The sequence below is a fragment of the Berghia stephanieae genome, chromosome 1 (assembly GCF_034508935.2).
Source record: "Berghia stephanieae isolate SIO BIC M18660-M18661 chromosome 1, UCSD_Bste_1.3, whole genome shotgun sequence".
Lineage (NCBI taxonomy): Eukaryota > Metazoa > Mollusca > Gastropoda > Nudibranchia > Aeolidiidae > Berghia > Berghia stephanieae.
In genome coordinates, this window is record NC_088360.1 from 126,108,901 (window position 1) to 126,129,439 (window position 20,539).

Consider the following 20,539-nt stretch of genomic DNA (forward strand, 5'->3'; position numbering starts at 1 on the left):
TACTACTACTACTACTACTACTACTACTACTACCAATATGTCTTTTACCTTCCATTATAGTCTGGAAAGTTCGGTTCCCTGACGCTGACCTTTGCTTATCAATTAGATCACCCCCCTGGGGCACCCTATCCTCTACCCACGCCACGCTAACATTTCATTCATACTGCAACCACCATTGAGTACAGACGATACAAGTTATTTTTCATTATATTTTATTTGTTTTCCACGTTTATTTGTGTATTGTTGTGCTGACGAAGGGTTTGTACCCGAAACGTCCATTGTCTGTTTTGTTCCCATACGAAGCCTTTCCATTTTCACTCTTTCGTTAGTATTTTACGATCACCGGCTTCAGGCAGCCCTTACCGTTTTCTACTGTCAAAGATAGGAACACTCTTCCCGAATCCTGTATGAACACAACAGATTTAGAAACATTCAAACAAAAATTTCAAAATTCTTTAGCCTCAACACCAACAATGGCTGTCACATTCAACAACTCTCTCCGCCCTCCAATACAAATATTCAGAATTGAGTCGACTTTGAGTAACATTTAGGTTCAGATTCAGTTGATTATCAGCAGGTTTCAATAAAACTTGAAAGCACCTATGTACGGCTATGTGGTCTAGTGGTATGACACTCGCTTTCGGATCGGAAGATCTTGGATTCAAGCCTTGCTTGGTGCATAGTTGAGTCCTTGGAAAAGGCTCTTTACTCACATTCTCTCAACTTACTCGGGTGTAATATGAGTACCTGGCTGTGAACAGCTTAGTCTACGTCGGAAAAAAATTGTAATATCGCCTAACAGGCGTCATGTCTCGTTCTATATGTTATGTGTTGCTGTTGGTCAGGGACCCTTGTAAAGAGCTTTGAGTACGTTTAGTGGATATTGCTCTATATAAAAGCTCAATATTTTTATAGATTAAATGGTTCAAATCAAAACTAAAACAGAGATTTTGCATACCAAGAAAAAAATTTGCCCTGAAAAGATAAACTTAAAGATGCCCCATTCTTTTACTACCGTTTCCAGAGGATAGAGGTAGCTTATTGGTTATCGTTATGAAGGATTTCAGCACACTTTTTGCCTTTACATCGGTTATTGTTACGCAGGATTTCAGCACATTTTTTGCCTTCATCGGTTATTGTTACGCAGGATTTCAGCACACTTTTTGCCTTCATCGGTTATTGTTACACAGGATTTCAGCACACTTTTTAGCTTTACATGTTATTGTTACGCAGGATTTCAGCACACTTTTTCCCTTTACATCGGTTATTGTTTCGCAGGATTTCAGCACACTTTTTGCCTTTATATTGATTAGCGTTATGCAGGATTTCAGCACACTTTTTGCCTTTGTATTGGTTATCTTTATGCAGGATTTCAGACTATTTTCCATCAGATCCAACAAACTCAATAACCCAAGCATTGCTGGGTCAGAAAAAAATATCTCAACTGCACCTGGTGTTGACACCAGCTCCTTTATTGTAATAAATATCCAATATTTGTAAGAGCGCTAATATTAAAAGGACACATAACATAATATTATACATTTGTATGAAATGGAAAATTAGTTCCATACAACCTGCTTGAAGAATAAATTGAGTATGTATTGTGAAATGCATTGAGCATGTTGAAATGTGGAATACAAATGGTCATATTCATTTTTCATTTCTTCTACTGAACATGATATCTACCTTATCTTCTTGTCATTTAAACCTCAATTAAAACAAGTAGCATGCATTATTCAACCCCCCAAAAAAGCATCTTTTTCTTATACTTACTTTAGCATTTGTTAAAGCATTATGAGCCTTGTAAAGTTTTTTTTTTTTTTTAATGTGATACGTTGCAAGACAACAAAAGTTAAGTACTAATACAAATGAAAATACAAAACCGAAGAACAAGTTAGTTAAAATAACAGTTTATTATATTGATATCAAGACAAAAGATCAATGATAGCTTCGAGTTTAATGACTTTCAAGGCAGATATGACTGCAGAAACACAGTCTCTCTCTGGATCTTCTTCCTGAAAATATAATAGAACACATGATGTAATTTTAGATCACAAATTTCATTATAAAAGCTGTCAAACACAGAATACCATTGGTAACCTGAAATTCCTGACAATTCTATAACTTATTTTTGTTTAACTGTTAAATTCTTGCCAAATTTGAGTCCTATTCCTCTAAAATAAACATTGAAGGGGAGATAAAACTATAATTTCAACAAATACCATCTGAATTAAACAAACCCATTGATATCAATTGTTATTTTCAATTTTTAAAGTTTGTAACACTTCTCAAAATGGAAAGAATTCTTCATGCAAAATTTCTTTTTTTTTTTCTTTATTGGATAACATACAAATGATGGTTATTTGTAAAAAAAAATATAAAAAATAGTAATAATAATAATTTTCATCTGATTTTTTCAGCCTCAATAATATTGTTTAAAACCCGAAAGATGACTGCATAAAACTTTAACAACGCAGTCACTAACCTGCCAGACTGTAAGCATGGAGACAGCTGCCTCTGTATTGTTATCAAATTGGCCTTTAAAATAGTCCATGTCATCCTTGGGAACACCAAGCTGTGATCCAAGGTTCATCCAGTTGCTGCCGAGTTGTGCTGAGACAATTCTTATTTGGTCCTTGGTCAGTTGTAGAGAAGGACTACCATTTTCATCTGGCGATTATGAGGAATAAAATATTGTGATTCGTGGCCATATAACGAGGAACGAATACAAAACCAAAACTTAATTTTAAAATTTCCAAAAAAAATTCGATTATTGCATGTAGTAAAAAAAGACTTGAGCATATGAGAATGTGATGAATAAAAAAAGAAAAAGTGTAATTCATTTTATAAAATAATGGGCGGTCTACATTCTAATTCCTTCAATCATAATGTTACATCATTAAGTAGAAAGCTCATTCTAGCAATGAGTCTGCTTTATGACCAAGTCTCTGACTCAACACAATTATAAAAACTGTTTTTAAATGACAAAAGAAATAGCAATACTCACCTTGCTCCTCCTGCCCCAGGTCATCATCCTCATCATTGTTGTCCTTCATTTCCTCTTCTTCCTCTGCCAGACTCACATCCGGCTTAATTTCTGATGTAGACATGTTCTGGATGTAAAAATAAAAGTTAAGCACAGACAGGCTTTACAATTGAATCAGTGTTTGAAACACAATATTAAAAAAGAGAAGAGAGAAAAAAAAAAAGCAATCAAAGAAGACAAAAAAACCCCAAAAAACACCGAATTTTTAATTTAAATTTTTTTTTTTTTAAGGTCAATATACCTATACCTGTTTATTGTCGTATTTAAAAGACGGAGATAATTCTAAATTGGCAAAGCAACGGCAAACATTGGGTGTCTCCCATTCCTGAGGTTAAAAAACAAAACAAAAAATTTTTTTTAATCACGATGTCTTCTTTTAAATCTTGATACCATAAAGAAGCAAATATATTCAGAGCACTGATTTCAGTAGAAAAAAGAAAATGAATCAATAAATTACTAGTTCTTATTATTAATTTAATTTTGAGCTTTGGTTCAATTTACCCACGATATAAAACTAAAAAGAAAAAGAAAACAAAAAACAAAACTGACCTCTTCCCCCCCCTCCCCTCTTCCATAAAAAATAAAAATAAAATAAACACTATATAACAATACAACACGAAGTGATTATGAAAAACCAAAACAAGACAAAGCTCACGTCATTACTTACAGGGTTTTTCTCTTTAGACATTTTATCAACAATGTCTTTGAGGTGGACATTTAATGGCTGGCCTGGGGTGTTTGTGTGGACAAAGAAATGAGGGGAAGATCTGGCAAGGAGGCGATAAGCTTTCCATTGGAAGTTTTCATGGTTGATGTCCCTGATTCAACAACAAAAAATAAAGCAAATGTAGTATTGTATCCCCTCATCAAGCAATGATTTACTTTGACATGAATTCATAGTTGATTTCACATACTCTCGTTTAGCGCCTTATATTTAAATGGCCTTTCAATACATGAAATCATTGACAAAATGTTATTTGCCTCTCACAATCCTAAGCGATCCCAATGAATACATATAGATGAGCAAGACATTGTATAGAAACTTATGTTACTTTCAATATCCTTTTCATGTGTGCTCCAGCAGCAAATTTATCTTAAACTTCAAACAAAACTTATTGAATTAGAGGTGATTTTGTAGTATTGTAGCAAAAAAACTTTTTATATATATGGATTGTTTTATGTTTTTTTGTTTTTAAGGGTTTTACGGCGCTTGCAACACGTTAAGGTTATATCAGCGCCAGTAAAAAGGAAGAAAATGGGATAGTAAAAAGTTCTAGAATTACAATTAAAGCACCCAAGAGAAAGTAAGACAAAGGGGAACTGGGAACAAATAGGGATCAGATGTAGATTCCAAGAGCATACCACCAATGTACTTAATTTGAGATCACCTAAAAGTCTCATCCAGACACAAGCACAGGCCCCAACTAAGAGGAATACACTCAAATGTTTACCAATTATATAATATAATATGCAAACTAAACATAATACAATGCATAACAGAGAGATGATTTACAAGGAAAAAAATATCATCTCCCAAAACAATAACTATGCATTTGACTGTTTCCCTCCCAGCCAGGACTCCGGAAAGGGCCAGGACAAAACCAAGTAACCTCATTCCAAGACAAAGACAGAAAGCATGTTGGAAAACAGATATAAGGAGATAGAAGACACAGTATGTACCTCCCTGCCCGCAATGGGAGGTCAGGATCCCCACCCAGGGATTGTTTTAAAGCTGAGCAAATGAGTGTATAGATGACTAATAAGCTATTTCGGCACAGTGTCAGAATCAGCTTAGACTATTGTATTATCGAAGTTCAACAACAAACTAATAACAGCTTCTCAAATCATTGAACAACAACACAAAATATGCAATACTTCTGGCAAATTCAATTGCTGCAGCAGGACAAAACTAGTTGTCATCTTTTACACCAAATATTATTTAAAACCAACTTGTTCTATTGCATTTCCAAACTTCAATAATAAATTCTTTATTCTTACTTGTACTGTTCCTCCACCATGGCTTCAGGATCAGCTTGGTCTATTGCATTATCAAAGAAATCGTCCAATTTTGGAAGAAAGACACGTGAAATGGCTTTACATGCCTCCATGTTATCAGGATTAAGATTCCAAAGACGTGTCAACTCTGGACTTCCCATCTTGACCACTTTACCTCCCGTTGCCATTAAATCATCACCAATGAGACGACGCTTGGGTCTGCCAAAACAAATTAAACATTTGATTATAACTTTTCCTCCTTTTAAATTAAAAAAAATAAAATAAAAATTGCAAACTATGCAATATAACAGTTTGTCACAATCAATTGCTGCTGTTAGACAAAGTAACTGTCCCCCATTGATTCAAATATCATTCTCCTTGATAAAAGAAAACATTATAGATATAATGAATTCCAAGAAATTAAAAAATCAGCATTAATTATTCATTACAAAGCACATAATAATAATAATAATAATAATAATAATAATAATAATAATAATAATAATAATAATAATAATAATAATAATAATAATAATAATAATAATAATAATAATAATATAAATGGCTGTTGTATAGCGCCTTCCCCAATTTCATCAGGATCTAGGTGCTATACATTCCAAAAATAAATAAAGAAATACAATGAAAAATAGAAACATAGCAATTTCAATTACTTACATATCAATATACATTTTACACACATGATAGGAAAAAAAAATTAATTTACAAAATAGAAATCATGAGACAAAAAGGTGAGTTTTCAATTTAGATTTGAAAGTAGATAATGAGTCAGCAAACAATTGTTCACTAATCTTGTGGGATGTTTTAGGTTTAGATAAGATTGTTTAATCACTATTAGTATTAGATCTTAGATTTCAGGGCCATATAAATATGCAGGGGCATTATTATGTAAAACAATGGAACATATTGTATAGATGGTGTGTTTCTCAACAGGTAACCGGTGCAACTCTCTAAGGAGATCAGAAGCAGATGTTTTTTTTTTCTTTTTTGTCTTTTTTTCAAAATTAGTCTAGCACTGTTGTTTCGTACAACTTGAAGGATTTTAAAAGTTTATATGGGAGTAACAAAGCTATTATTTTCTTCTAGTTATATGAAGTACAGTGAAAAAAAATTTTAAAACTGAAAGATGACTGCTTAAAACTGATAATAAATGGTAAAATGTAAAGACTGGGTAAATATAATAAAGCTGACAATTCACTATTTGGACTTTAATTCTTCATCAAACAAAAGAAGTATAATTGTTTCAATCATGCTTGTTCGTGTGACTGACAAGCAGGAAAATTAACCCCTGAATCATTTGACATACTTTGATTTTGGTTTTGGTGGCTCCTTTTGCTTTTCTTTGATAAAACTGGGACAGCCTTCATTTTTCCAAGTGTTCCAATGTTCTTCCCTCTCCAGCATGTGCTATCGAAATAGAAAACAGAAACCTCCTATAATTTACAGCCGGAACAGAAAAAAATATTTCTTTTTAACATGCACTGTAGAAATGAATCTCACCAACAAACAAAATATATGCTTATGGATGTTATTCTCTTACAGGAAATGAAATATAGACATAAATCTCCTCTTGTATAAAATATCATAGCAATATTCATCAAATTGATCCCTGCATAGCCTCTATTATCTTAGATTCAGACAACAGTTTTGCAGTAATGTGTTTTTGTCTTTTTTTCTACCTTTTATTTCTTCCTTTTTTTTTTTTTTTCAAAAGTAAAAATACTTTTAAAATTTATAGTCATGTAGCACAGATGAAAAGGAGATGAATAGACAAGAAAAAAACATAAATCTAGATTTTATTTGCCTTTTACGGGAAATAGTAAGAAAAATGGAATGAATTCAAACAGAATCAGAGGTAAATCCAAACGCAATCCTTTGTCTATGACCATATAAAAAGTCCTGCAAAAATACAATAGCAGGGTCTCCCCCTCCTCTTCAACCTTCCCAAACCCCCTTTCCAAACCTGTAAAAAAGGAATACTCTCCATAGCAAAATACGTAATTATAATCACAATTATATCTCCTACACTAAGACAAAACCAAAACAAAAAACAAACAAAAAAAAACAAACAAAAAACAGACACCTACATAAGACTGTTTCTGCCAAAATAAAAGATTCCTGCCCTCCCCAAGCAAAATTTCGTAATAAGGATAGAAGACACAAGTATGAGATAACAGATAAAGGAGGAAAGAGGGGATGCAAAAGCAGATCCTTTGTTTTTGAAATTCTCCCCAATCCACGGAGAAGGGAAATTACAGAATAAATAAATGGGATAAATTAAGACTGCAACAAGCCATTTGTACTGTAAGACTTGCAAATTTGGTCTAATGGGGAAATCAATGTCACACAATGTAGCATGTTGATTGCGGTGAAGTGTTCAATATAAATGTTCATATTCATACATATAGCCTACTTATTATTACAATTTCAATTATTCAGTAAATTACATTTTTCAAGCTTTCAATCCATGACTAAATACATCATCATTAGATTAAGTTTTGTTTCATTTACTTAATTATTATCAGAGGTTTAAGTCACATTCATTACATATTCTTTTTTTAACAATTCTCAGATCCCACTTCTGGCACAAGAGTAGGACAGCCAAGTTTAACATCACTACACAGAATCAGACAAGCAGCCATGAAAACTGTTGCCGTCTTCCATGTTGCAGGGCAAGGATGCAGTTCATCATAGAATTGTTAATAATCTTCAAGAAAACGAAATCCAATATAAATTTGGCACACACAATTAAAAGTTGAAATAAAAATAAAAATGAAATAGATATTAAAACAAACTGCCAACCAGGATTTCTAATATCATAAAAGGGCAATTGATACATACACAAATGTCAAAATAAAAATAATCTGAAAATAATGATAATCAAATACCTTACAAATTTATAAATATCATCTAAGCATCATCACGTACCAAAAAAAAAAACCCCCAAAAAAACCCATTAATAACAACAACAATAATAATAATAATAATAATAATAATAATAATAATAATAATAATAATAATAATAATAATAATAATAATAATAACAATAATAATAATAATAACAATAATAATAATAATAATAATAATAATAATAATAATAACAAAAACATAATAACAATAACAATAATACCTATAATTTCTATATCATATAAATATGAGACATTATTTTGAAGATGGGTACTATGTCACCTCTCTCAGTTTACCGTTAATAAAGAAACCTATTTTTCCCCTTTTTTAGTCAATATGGGAACATCGAACATTCCCTCAACCAAATCTCAGATCCTACCTTTTACACAAGAGCAGGACAGCCACATTTGACATCAGTATACAAAGATAAACAATCAGCCATAAAACTGTTGTTAATTTTTGTATTACAGGGCAAGGATGTATGTCATCATAGAATTGGTAAATATTAGATTGTTTAATGACATATCTGATGAATTAAATTTTAAAGAAACCCAACAACAATCAAACAAGCTAAAAGAAAAACAAATATAGTTCTTGCTGGATTTTATCACACCAAATTCCAGCACACTTTGCAATACAGCCTGCTGGAGCTGAGTGACCAAATATTATCTTCACGATAAGTCGTAACCACACATCGATTTCGGCACTCCTCGATTCTAGCAAGACTTTTGGCTTTTCCTTAGAATCCAGCAAGTCCTGTAAATAAGATTGGTATGGCTCTATTTTTTTTTTTTTTTATTTTAAACACATTGTCATTGAAAAAAAAATAATCATAAGAAAACTTACCTTCACAGAATTACAAAATTGTTCGCCAAGGGGTGGTGTCTCACACAAAAGCTTAAGCACAGTTTCTTTAGACTCCTTAATCCAGTCTGACTGCTCCTCTGTCAGCACCTGATTTTGGCTGTCAAGATGGATGAAATCAGTAGCACATATTCAATAAGAGAATTTCATTAGGAATTGTCTTACTTGAGTTACATTTAAATCTATACTCGTGACTTTGGTGAACATCAATATAGGGTATAAATTTATATTTTTTTTAAAACAAAAAAAAACCTATGAGTTTATTTTTCTTCAATATTCAATACAAATTATTGTTTGCTTTATGTTTTAGGGGGTTTTAATGCACTTGTGATACTATTCCATCATTTCAGTGTCAGTGAAAAGGAGTGTATTAGAATAGTTAAAATATTAAGATCATTCTAGCAAACAATAGTTGTCGGTAACAAGAAAACAATTAAAAGTCTCACTCTACACTGCAAGGGGATTTCCACCAAAAGGGACACACTCAAATGTATATGAGAAATTTATCAGAATATAACAATAACAAAATATATAATGGAGAGATAATTCACATGAAAAACAAACAGACATAAAAAAATTCATCTGGCTGTTTCTCTCTTAGTAAAAGTCTCAGGACAGGGCCCGATTGAAAACTAATGATCATCAATTCAGAATGACATAAAGGCACATGGGAAGGACAAATCATATAGGAATATAGAAGATATGGCAAAATGTCCCCTGGGGAATTCCATTCATTGCCCAAACCACTTTTGAGGCAAAATAAAGTGTTCATTAATTATCATTATTCATATAAGGATTTATATAAACAGAATTTCTCATTGGATAACAATATAAAAATGTGATATTCAAGCATGTGGACAAACAGTGAGTAAAGTTGTTCATTATCACATTTCATCAAGGTTGTATTACAAAAGAAGTTCTCCTTTAAGTTTGCTTATTTGGTAAAGATTTTGACATGAATGCAAACAATGCTAGGGAATACAACCATTATTATAAAACTAACGGAAATGGGTGAGAAGTGGAAAAAAATAATTGGAACAGGCTTAAAATAGGACACATAAGAAATTAATTTAAGATACACTGGCAAATAGGGCAAAATTAAATCCATATATCAGCCTGCCATATTTTAGTATTCTTTCACGGACGAGTTATTTTTTATTGCACCAAATAAATCAAGAGCTTGCATATGAGTTATTTTGCGATAAAAAAAGATAACAAATTTAATTAATCCAAACCCATGAAAGAATACCTTTATTCCGCCCCTCAGAGCAATATTTTTAGATATTTCATTATCAATAATTGCAAAAATGATGAAGAAGATAATTCAGCTAGAATGAGGAATTTTAATGGTGTTGGATGCACAGCAATAGTAACCTCGATTCATCACTTGTGTTTTTCTACATCTGCTTGAATGACAATTTTACCCAAAAAAAAAGAAAAAAACCTTGGAATTTTATTTATACTTCTAAAAGATTATTGCAATGACCAATCAGCTGTCTTTTCAAAGTTTGTTTAAGTCAATAAAAGAAGAGGAAATATTCTGCAATCATTGGGTAAATATTTTATCCCATGGGCTCAAAGCAATATTCAACGATTACGTTTTCACAAAGAAATGATAGGGTATAATAACAATTACCCCCCCCCCCCTGTTCCCTGATTATAATTTTTCAAAAATGTAAGTGTAAGGTTCAATCCCAACATATTTTTAGATGATGCCTTCTATTTTTTTTCTCCTTTTTCTATTTTTATTTTGCAGATGATGACTTGCCATTACTTACTTTTTGAACTTGACAGGGTTTTTGAGGTACTGAAATATAATAAGGAACTGGACAAGAACATATCTACGAAAATTGCTGTCACTGAGCTGAAGATTAAGAAGCTGAAAAAAGAAAAGAAAGATAAAGATCAGACCATTTCTTGATGCATGATTTGGAAATCACATTCCCTCCCGCCCCCACAAAGCATAATTGAAAATTTTCAACAAATTCTTCCGTTGCATATAACTTCTGTCCTTATAATCTCAGGGCACTCTATTGGTCATTATGAATCTTAACGTGAATCACACTTTTAGCTATTAATGGAATCTGGGAATATACTTCTCCATATAGGAAACCACGAAAGGTGCCTCGAGATGTTTCTATATTGAAGATGTGCAGTATAAATTATTATTATTATCACCATCATGATCATCACTACTATCATTACTCTAACAGACTTTTAGCTTCTTACTCTTTATGAGATGCTTTAAGTTAAAAATTTGATCCATATTTCAATATAAAAAAAAATTATTTCAATGTGCGGAAAACTCCCAACCATATCAAGTTTAAGAAATCAATTTGAATATATTTACCTTTTCACTGGTAAGATATTTTGCAAAAAAATTCTGCATGTGTTGTTGAAGAGATGCTTGTGATGTGGAAGGTTGTGGTGCTTTTTTACGACTTGATGATAGATCATCAAGTTTGTAGCTAGAGAATATGGACATGACATCTTTAGCATGCTGTGGAAAAAATATGATCGTGAAAAAGATTATTGATATCACAGCAGTCCAAAAAATGAATAAAAATAAAACCATGAGCCACCAATATTCATAAGCAATTCACTCTTCAGTTAAGCTTTGACAAAACATGTTTGTCATTTATACATATGTCTTTTAACTTCTCACAGAAAGAAAAGCATGAGAAAAAGCAAAATCTTAAGTTTATTTGAACTCATCATATATCTCTAAAGAAATACAGATTATGAGAACAAAAGACATACCTGAGTAAAAGTTTGCCAAGGACCTTTCTCATAACATTGAACAGGTCTACGGAAATAATCTTGAAGGGCCCAAAATTTGCTGTAAAGGTGATAATCTATTGGAATCTTGCTGAAAATAAAATTTTAGATATCATACGTATCAATTTATTTTTTTAAAAATAAAGAATAAGATACAGGAATAACTCTATTGAATATAGATTTTGTATCAAATGAACATGTTAATGATTCTTAAGGATTATATGTGATAACATTAGGGTTTAAGCCATGGCCATCACTTGTTAAGTTGCAGGATGCAGTGAATACAACTAGAAGCAAATGAACTCTGAATGTTTTATTTTATCATTTAATGGAAAAAAGCATCAACCTTACCTGCTTTCCTCTTCTGCTTTGTCTGTTTCCATTGATTCATTTGGTTCTCCAGCCTGGAAAAATTATTAAGAGAAAATGTAAATGTATGAAAGATGTGAAACTCAACATTCTATTTCCTGTGTTTAAGTGTGTAAGAAAGAACACAGTTTGTGGTGTCAGGATGGCCAAGTGGTTAAGGCATTGCAATTTTACCTGAAAGACCCAGGTTTGACCTCACTTAGAAATCTCATTTTTTTCCTTTGCAAAAAAATGACCCAGCCCCTACTGCAACTGATACCAGGAATTTCTCTAATTTTTCTTAATATAGACCCTAAAGAACACCCCCCCCCCCCCCCCCAGGACGAATAAATGGAAAAACATAAAAGTCAAATAACAATTCAGACTCACCTCATTTGGAGATTTATGAGAGGCATATATAGTGACATTATCCAGGTTGAACTGACTTGCCAAATTCAGGGCTGAAAAAGTTAAATACGTAAATCAAATATAGTAGATATCACCAAATTGCAAATGCATGATAAATAATGAAAGGAGCAACTCACCACTTAATATACCATGACGCTGTAATGCCTTGAAAAAATTCAGATATTGCATTTCCATAATAAAGATGGAATCCAAATAAATCAAATACATTTGTATCCCAATCATCCTAAAAATAAGGTCTCTCTACTTAATTTGTACTCTATGGTATGAGAATTCTTAAATCTAGATCCAACTACTTAATTTTGGAACAAATGACTGTAAAATATAGTTTGTTTTCATGAATTGAACTCTAAACCGTGAATTCATTCACCTAAATGAAGATAGCATGCATCTACAGTGCATCACCTGGCGGATATGAAATGGCTCAATTTGAGAGACTGAAATAGGTTCTGCAGTGAGTGTCTGGTCAACATACAATAGTAAAGATGTCTGCAGCCACTTTGGCTTAGACTCTCATTTTAATAGAGAAAAGTGGGATGTACTGGCTTGTTACATCCTGCTGGAAGATATGCATCACACACTGACACACACACACACACAGATACATACACACTAATCCACAAACAAAGGTGATAGTTTGATTGAATTATATGTCCCTGCAATGCTGGGAATGAGATCCGAATTATTTTTTTTAATGAAACGATTGTGGGGCAATGTGTGTAAATTGTTAGCACTGAGAAAGCTATTATCAATTAAGATGGATTGAAATCGAATGAATCACTGATCATGTACATATTTCAAATAGTTTAAGTATCAATTTTTATGTCATAGTTGACTCTTGACATACCTGATTTTTCTGAAAGAGGAAAAAGCCTTGAAAGAAAAAGTTGAATTCTTCCACAGAACACTGTATTTTGTGATTTTGACAGTCGGCGAATTAAATCTGCAAATAAATATTCAAAAACATTGCAATCTTAATACTTTATAGTCGTTTATTCTTCAGTCCTTTCAAGCAAACATCTAAAATCCCTTGCATTTGGCAAAATCCCAAAACAAGAGATTTAACAAAATGATTAAACTAAATGTTAAAATCTTGAAGAAAATGTTATATTTAAATATTCTCTTGTGTATTTCTTATATGCTGAAATCACATCTCTTTAATAACATATTGACTCAATGCATATCGCCTTTCACATGGCAAGTGCAATACTCACCATTGCACATTCTTAATAAGTAGTTCTTTCCAGATTCATAAAATGTATCCTGAGAAGAAAAAAAAAAGATAATGAGACAATGATGATGGTATACAATGAATAATAATCTAATCAATTCGAAGGGGGAAAAAGTGAAGAAAGTTTGAAATATAAAATATCAAAATAATTCAATTAACAGATTGAATATTTTAAATTCTAATTGAATGTTGCGGTGTTGACACCATTAATCCCTTCTACATGAGCTAAGAGTGAAAATAATAACATGACAAAAATTCTCTATATAATCCTGCTGTTGATTCTTATTCCAGTATAAATGTAAATATTTCCGATGAAAGAACTTTTACATTTTATTTTATTTAGATGCCTTGTTGATTCAAATCAATCCCTAAGCACGAAGATACAGGATGAGAGACATATTCTTCAATGTGTGAAATGTTTTTTCAGAGGTGTTAAATAATTTGAGCCAAGGAATGTAGAAATAAGTAGTATCCTTTCAAAAGCAAATGGCAATTTTCCATGTTACTCATACAACTTATTGATACCATGGCATAAATTTGATATAAATAACTACTTAAATGTTCATTGTAAAGCATGCTGAACCCAAAATTTTTAATTCAGGGACAATTTAAGGCAGAAATTCAAATTTCCATTAGCTTAGATGATGATGATAATAATAATACTAATAATTTAATAATAATAATAATAATAATAATAATAATAATAATAATAATAATAATAATAAATAATAATAATAATAATAATAATAATAATGATAATAATAATAAAAATAATAATAATAATAATAATAATAATAATAATAATAATAATAATAATAATAATAATAATAATAATAATAATAATAATAATAATAATAATAATAATAATAATAATTTAATAATAATAATAATAATTTAATAATAATAATAATAATAATAATTAGAATGTCTGACTTTAGATAGAATCCTACACGTATTGAAAGTACACGGCTACATTAAAATATATTTTGCTTTATTAAGTTATAATAAAACTGAATTCTTTAGAGGGAAAACGGACAAAAGGAACTCCGATTCTATTACGAGTTCAATAAAAAATTCTCTAAACGCTATTTAAGAGTCCGCTAAAAGTAAAGATAAGATAGAGACAGAATCATTTGAGCTATTTCAGTCTTTTTTCCTATGAGTAAAATTTCATATTCTCCAGGATGATCCATATTATTTCAAATTTCTAAGGCAACCCCACAGAAGTTCTAAAGAGGTAGACAATCCTGCATCATATTAGAGACTCACTGATTTCCAGACAGAGACTTTATCTTCAACCAAATCAAAGATGTCCTCACAACGCTCCAGTGTAAGCATGTCAAACACATCAGCCAGCATCATGAATGGTGTTGAGGGTGAGCATATATCTAAATTGGGGAAATAACAAAAATATAATAGGACTCTAAAAAACTTGGAAGGGTATCAAGTATTTGAATTTTAAACCATCTAATCCCACAATTTCAGAAGAAAAAGACATAATTACCACCGTCAAAAACATTCAAATAATAAAGTTGCATCCTATATTGTGGAATAATGTCATTCAGAAATCTCTTATACTTAGGGGAGAAAGTATTCTTCTTTACTCTCTATACTCTGCAATGTCTTGATTATAAAAAGAGACTTGTTTTGGGGGAAGTTAGTATAAAATGAAACATATTATGCTTTCACCTCATAAACCACATATCTCCACGGTGACAGACAATGCAATGAACGGTATTGTACTACATATGATGATGATGATTATAAACATACTGGGGGCCTCCAATTATGAGGACTAATGGGACCAAAGAAGGTTGGCACAAATACATATCATCTATCACCTTCTCGACTCCTCTAGGAACAATTGAGATGAAGCTTTGGGAAAAACTATTGAAAGCAATACAGATATAAAACTATGCTTAAGAAGTAATTTATAAAATTTAAAAAATAAAAAAATAATTTTTTAAACAAACTAATTTAAAATTACAAAAAAATAATAATATTTTTTAAAAATATATATATATAATAAAATAAAATAACCTAACAGCAACAGCAAAACTATAAAACAAATCAACTACCTACTTTTTTTATAGCGTCCTGCTCAAAATTTTGTGGAATATGTGGAATAAAACTTAAACACTTACAAAAATAAAATTACAAAGTTGAAAAAAAAATGCCAGATTGCTGTGAATTTAATATTTCATATTTTTAGTTACCTGTCAATAAAGTAAATTATTCACTCACCATTCTTCACAGATTCAACTGCAAAATTAACAATTTCTTTCAATTCTCCATTTTCTTTAGCTTCTCTCTGAAAAAAAAATATTATATAGTGTTTAAAGCTTAAATTACAAAATAATTGCTTAAAAAAGTCAAATAGCGAAAAGTTCAGTTGAAAATAAAACCAGAAAAGGAATTAACATCTGTTAGTAGTTGTAATGCCAAAATGCCAAAGAGGAGGAGAATCTATTGATCCATCAGTCTAACTTAAACGTTAACCAATATAATACACACTAATGTAGTAATGCAATATTGTAATGTTACTTTTATTTTACAGATTACACTATGATAAAGAAATCACTTTTCAATTTCAATTTTGGAAATATATCATAAATCAAGAGATTATATTTTACCAAAAAGGCCACAAAGTTTTTCTTGTTGGTTGAGTCACCAGTTGAACATGCAACTTATATATGCATATATGTATGTGGGTGAGTGTGTGTGTGTGTGTGTGTGTGTGTGTGTGTGTGTGTGTGTGTGTGTGAAAAGGAAATAATGTTTCCCTTCTCACTAGAATCAGAAATCTATATATCATGAAGAGTCATCAGTGCTTACGATCATTTGGCACAACACATCCCTGAAGACTTGATCCAAAACTGTCCTTTTCTCAACCCTTGAAAAACAATTACAAATGAAAAAAAATATTAAGTTAATTCCGTTTTTAGAAATTGGGTGACGATACTTCTTAACATGTTAAAAAAGGAATAATAGACACATTTTAAAAATCCATTATATTACTTAGCTCAAAACTTAGTATATATGTACCCTTAGAGGAAAGAAGAAGAAGAAGAAGAAGAAGAAGAAGAAGAAGAAGAAGAAGAAGAAGAAGAAGAAGAAGAAGAAGAAGAAGAAGAAGAAGAGAAGAAGAAGAAGAAGAAGAAGAAGAAAAAGAAGAAGAAGAAGAAGAAGAAGAAGAAAGAAGAAGAAGAAGAAGAAGAAGAAGAAGAAGAAGAAGAAGAAGAAGAAGAAGAAGAAGAAGAAGAAGAAGAAGAAGAAGAAGAAGAAGAAGAAGAAGAAGAAGAAGAAGAAGAAGAAGAAGAAAAAGAAGAAGAAGAAGAAGAAAAGAAAAAGGAGGAGGATGAGGAGGAAGAAGAAGAGGAGGGAAAAAAAAACTCACAACACCAAAAAGAACCAACATTTCCATGTGTTAGGCCAACAAGTGATTAAATACTTCATAGATTACCTTTCATCTTTGTAAGTCTCTACAAATTTAAAGAGAGACCCAATTTCCTTCTTTAATAAAGAGTTCAAGAGGGAGTTCTGAAATAAAAAATATTATAATCGATGAAGTTTTTGGGGGTTTTTTTTTCTACTTCCACAAGTCATTTCTCTTGTCAGTACATTATTATGATTAAAATGCATTCAGTAGATAGATATATACATCATTCTAATCAAACATAAAGCAGATTTTACTGTCTGCAAGCTTCATCTTGGTTAACATCCAATAGTTACTGAAATGGCAATTCATATAACACCACGTAAATAATAAATCCTGGGGTGAGATTAAGGTATGAGGGGTAAACTTTGGCCAGAACTCAATTTTAATAAACGTCTTGAGTACTTTAACTTGCATGGACAGGAATTTTGATTTGTCAAATTCTGATTTTTAAAAATCAAAATCTAAATTATGCCATATTTTATCCACAATCAAAAGACTATAAAAAAAATAATAAACAACACCAAACTAATTAGTCTGATTCCAGCCTATAGACAGGTGCCTATTAGCCATTGGAAAAGTGAAGTGCTAGTTTGGGTTAAAATTTGAATAACACTATTTCACATAAAATCACTGCATTATTTTTTATAATATCTGAACGGTCTGGTATCATTTCAAAGAACAGAAATCAAGCTTTCTTTTGGTGTGATTGACATCAATGACAATGTAGGCACTATCTATCAGAAATTATAATTTGATAAATATATTACGTCATATTTTAAATTAAAAACTTTTGTAATTATTTTCAAAATTGAGAGAGCTAAAAAACAAAACAAAAGAAAGCTTGTCTAGATAATTCATTTATTTATGTCTAAGCCAAATTTCATCATGATTGAAGGGGACACAGTATGTTTTATTATTTTGTCCACAGTGACCAACCCTCTTTTCTCCATGCTAAAGCCTCGCTTCAATCAGTAATCAGCCTATCGAGAGGCTGTCCAGTGGGGGAATTTCCAGTCACATATTTTGAGCTTTTTGCAATGGTAAATTTTGAGTAGTAAAACCACCATAGCTTCGTTTATCCTAGATCTAATAGTAAGGTATCATATCACGCATGTTGTGTAATGACATAATGAGTTTATCTTTACATCTGGTAATTTAATTGCATAAATAAAATGGCCGAATGAAGAAGTTCAAATAAATTGAAACAGATTCACGCAAAGGCAGTTTGTCTATTTTAATTAGAAGGAAAGTTCTGCCTTTTAAAAATTCTGCTAAACCACTTTGGGTTTATTGCTATTACTATTACATCATTTGAACTGACAAATAATATAATTATAATTTTATCCCTCCCCCACCCCCACCCCCCTCCTTCTCTCTCACTGTGTGGGGTTGTCAAGATTTATAACTAATATAACTTCTTATCATAATTATTAAGACCTTTAGAATGTTAATACAAATGATAACAAATACATTTAAACATATGGGAAAGAAACTTGATGGCAAAGAAAAATAGAATAAAAGCAATTGTTAATTTTTAAATATTGATATTATTAATATATTGGATATTACTAAGAAAAGAAATATATATATACAAAATTTTAAAATAAAAACTATAAAATGCCCATTAAAAAAGTTGGAAAGTATGTATTCAAAACAAAAACATAGTAAATAATAGTACTGAAAATATTATGGACTAAATCTAAAATACTAAAAAACTAAATTAAAAATATCGATATGAATATCGATATCGTCAGGCAGCCATAAGAAGGTAATGAAAACATGGCATTTCGGCGCAGAGTTAAAAAGTGTCTGCGCATAGATATACAGCCCTGAAATTTGGCATGAATAAAGATCAGATGTTATTCTAAAAACAAGAGTTTTTGTATTTTTTTTTAACACCCTGTTAATAAAAAAATAAACGAATTTGAAAATTGCCAAATTTTAACTTCATATAACTCCTGAAATTTTTAATGGATTTTTCGTTATTTGGCACCATTTAAAAGGAAATTGAAATACAAAAATAATGATACCAAAATACTGCGATATTCCTCTTCATCACGAAGTTAAGCATCTTTAATTGAACCCCCGCTAAACACAAACAGAAATTTCCAGTCACAACTTTCCTATGGACGAGTTGGGTCACAATTTGAATGCCACTGCTGCTGTTGCTCATTAAACTGCCTAATATTAGGAAGTGTCAGCTGCCAAGGAGTGAGTCCTTGGTAGTTGACAGTTCATCAATTACCAAGGAGTCAAATTTTAACTCAAGCCCATGCAGTGATTTCAGTCCAGTCATTCATTTGTTATCAATTGTTGTGGAAATGTTTGAGTCTATACTCGTCAGCACTTGTTTTTAAATTTTATAAGTATTTTCACAAGTTCCAAGACGAGTTAAAATCATATAAAAACAAATATATTACTATTGTTTTCGGATCAAAACTTCGAATTCAGAAAAAAACTAACAGGGATCCAAACTTCAGATTCAGAAGAAGCAAACAGAAGAACGAAGTATAAATAATGAACGATAGACAAGTTGTCAATCGTCAAGGTCCTTGGAGTGGAAGCAATTGACACTACTACCATCATATTTATTAAATGGTTTTTGAAAAAATTACAAACGATACGATAATTTCTCCTGAAGAAAAAGAAACATAAATCATTAAAATCCATACATAAAAAATCTTTGGAATTCACTCAAAAGTCCTAAAATCGGGTCACAGCCATCAGTAAGCTCACTGCGCTGGAGTGCCAATTGGACATTTAGTGATTAGTGGATAGTGTGAAAAAGACTTTTTTTAAAAAAAGGAAAGACGAGAAATTCTGTTAGCTCCTCGGGGTAGCATCTCTTCCAATTAAGTATTTTCACCGTGGATCTTTTGTCAGGCGTTTACTTCTTATTTATTCAATTTGTCAAATGAAGAAAAGTAAAAGTACTGCAAAATAGTGATTTCCTCTGAGTCCTCTCTTCGCAGGAATGCGTGGGTTGTTTCACAAGGAGCTTATGGTCATGGAAGGCCTCCCAAGAAGAGTATATATCCTCCTCCTTCTTCTTCCAAATCCAATGCAAGTCCACAAAGTCCAATCGGCATAAGTTATTGTTATATTATAAGTCAACAGGGATTCCAAGGCCAAGTCCACCACTTGAAATGAAAGTACAACTCAAACCGAAGCTGTTTTAGTTTTAGACTCTTGACTCTAGGTTTAGAGTTAGTTAACACTTAGTTGACGACAATCTAAAGAATGGATGCATTATTTTTTTCTCTCACCAATTTTATCAAGGTCGGCTGAAAGTATAGTATAAGTCAACACAAACAAAGCACCATAAATACCTTGAATTTTTGTCGAGCTCTATCAAACTCAAGATTGACACCGGCATCCGCCATTGTTACTTTCTTAAATCCCTACTTTTTTTCAACTTTCTCTTCAAATGAAAATTTCGTTTTCTAGTGAAATATGATTTGCTGTGCAGAATGCCTATGCTGGAATT

At 31.4% G+C, this 20,539-nt stretch overlaps 1 protein-coding gene across 1 annotated transcript; it reads right to left on the reverse strand.

Moving 5' to 3' along the window:
• Positions 1–1,894: 1,894 nt before the first annotated feature.
• Positions 1,895–20,469, reverse strand: LOC144963057 (THO complex subunit 1-like). Its single transcript, XM_078896671.1, has 19 exons — positions 20,382–20,469; positions 17,077–17,153; positions 16,449–16,506; positions 15,858–15,924; positions 14,883–15,001; positions 13,597–13,645; positions 13,230–13,325; positions 12,347–12,417; positions 11,960–12,012; positions 11,591–11,699; positions 11,181–11,330; positions 10,609–10,709; positions 8,813–8,930; positions 6,366–6,466; positions 5,045–5,260; positions 3,714–3,864; positions 3,008–3,113; positions 2,486–2,670; positions 1,895–2,015 (listed from the first exon to the last, which is right to left on the reverse strand). Exons 1-19 carry the CDS (start codon positions 20,433–20,435, stop codon positions 1,926–1,928), a joined length of 1,971 nt encoding a protein of 656 aa, XP_078752797.1. The 5' UTR covers positions 20,436–20,469; the 3' UTR covers positions 1,895–1,925.
• Between the last annotated feature and the right edge of the window lie 70 nt (positions 20,470–20,539).

Bases quoted from the DNA above. Each gene is read 5' to 3' on its own strand.
- LOC144963057 (XM_078896671.1), bottom strand. From the start codon at position 20,435: ATGGCGGATGCCGGTGTCAATCTTGAGTTTGATAGAGCTCGACAAAAA. The intron at 12,418-13,229 runs GTATGTCAAGAG...TAACTTTTTCAG, and splicing joins TCCTCTTTCAGAAAAATCAG to CCCTGAATTTGGCAAGTCAG. The intron at 3,114-3,713 runs GTAAGTAATGAC...TTTTACATCCAG, and splicing joins TGTCTAAAGAGAAAAACCCT to AACATGTCTACATCAGAAAT.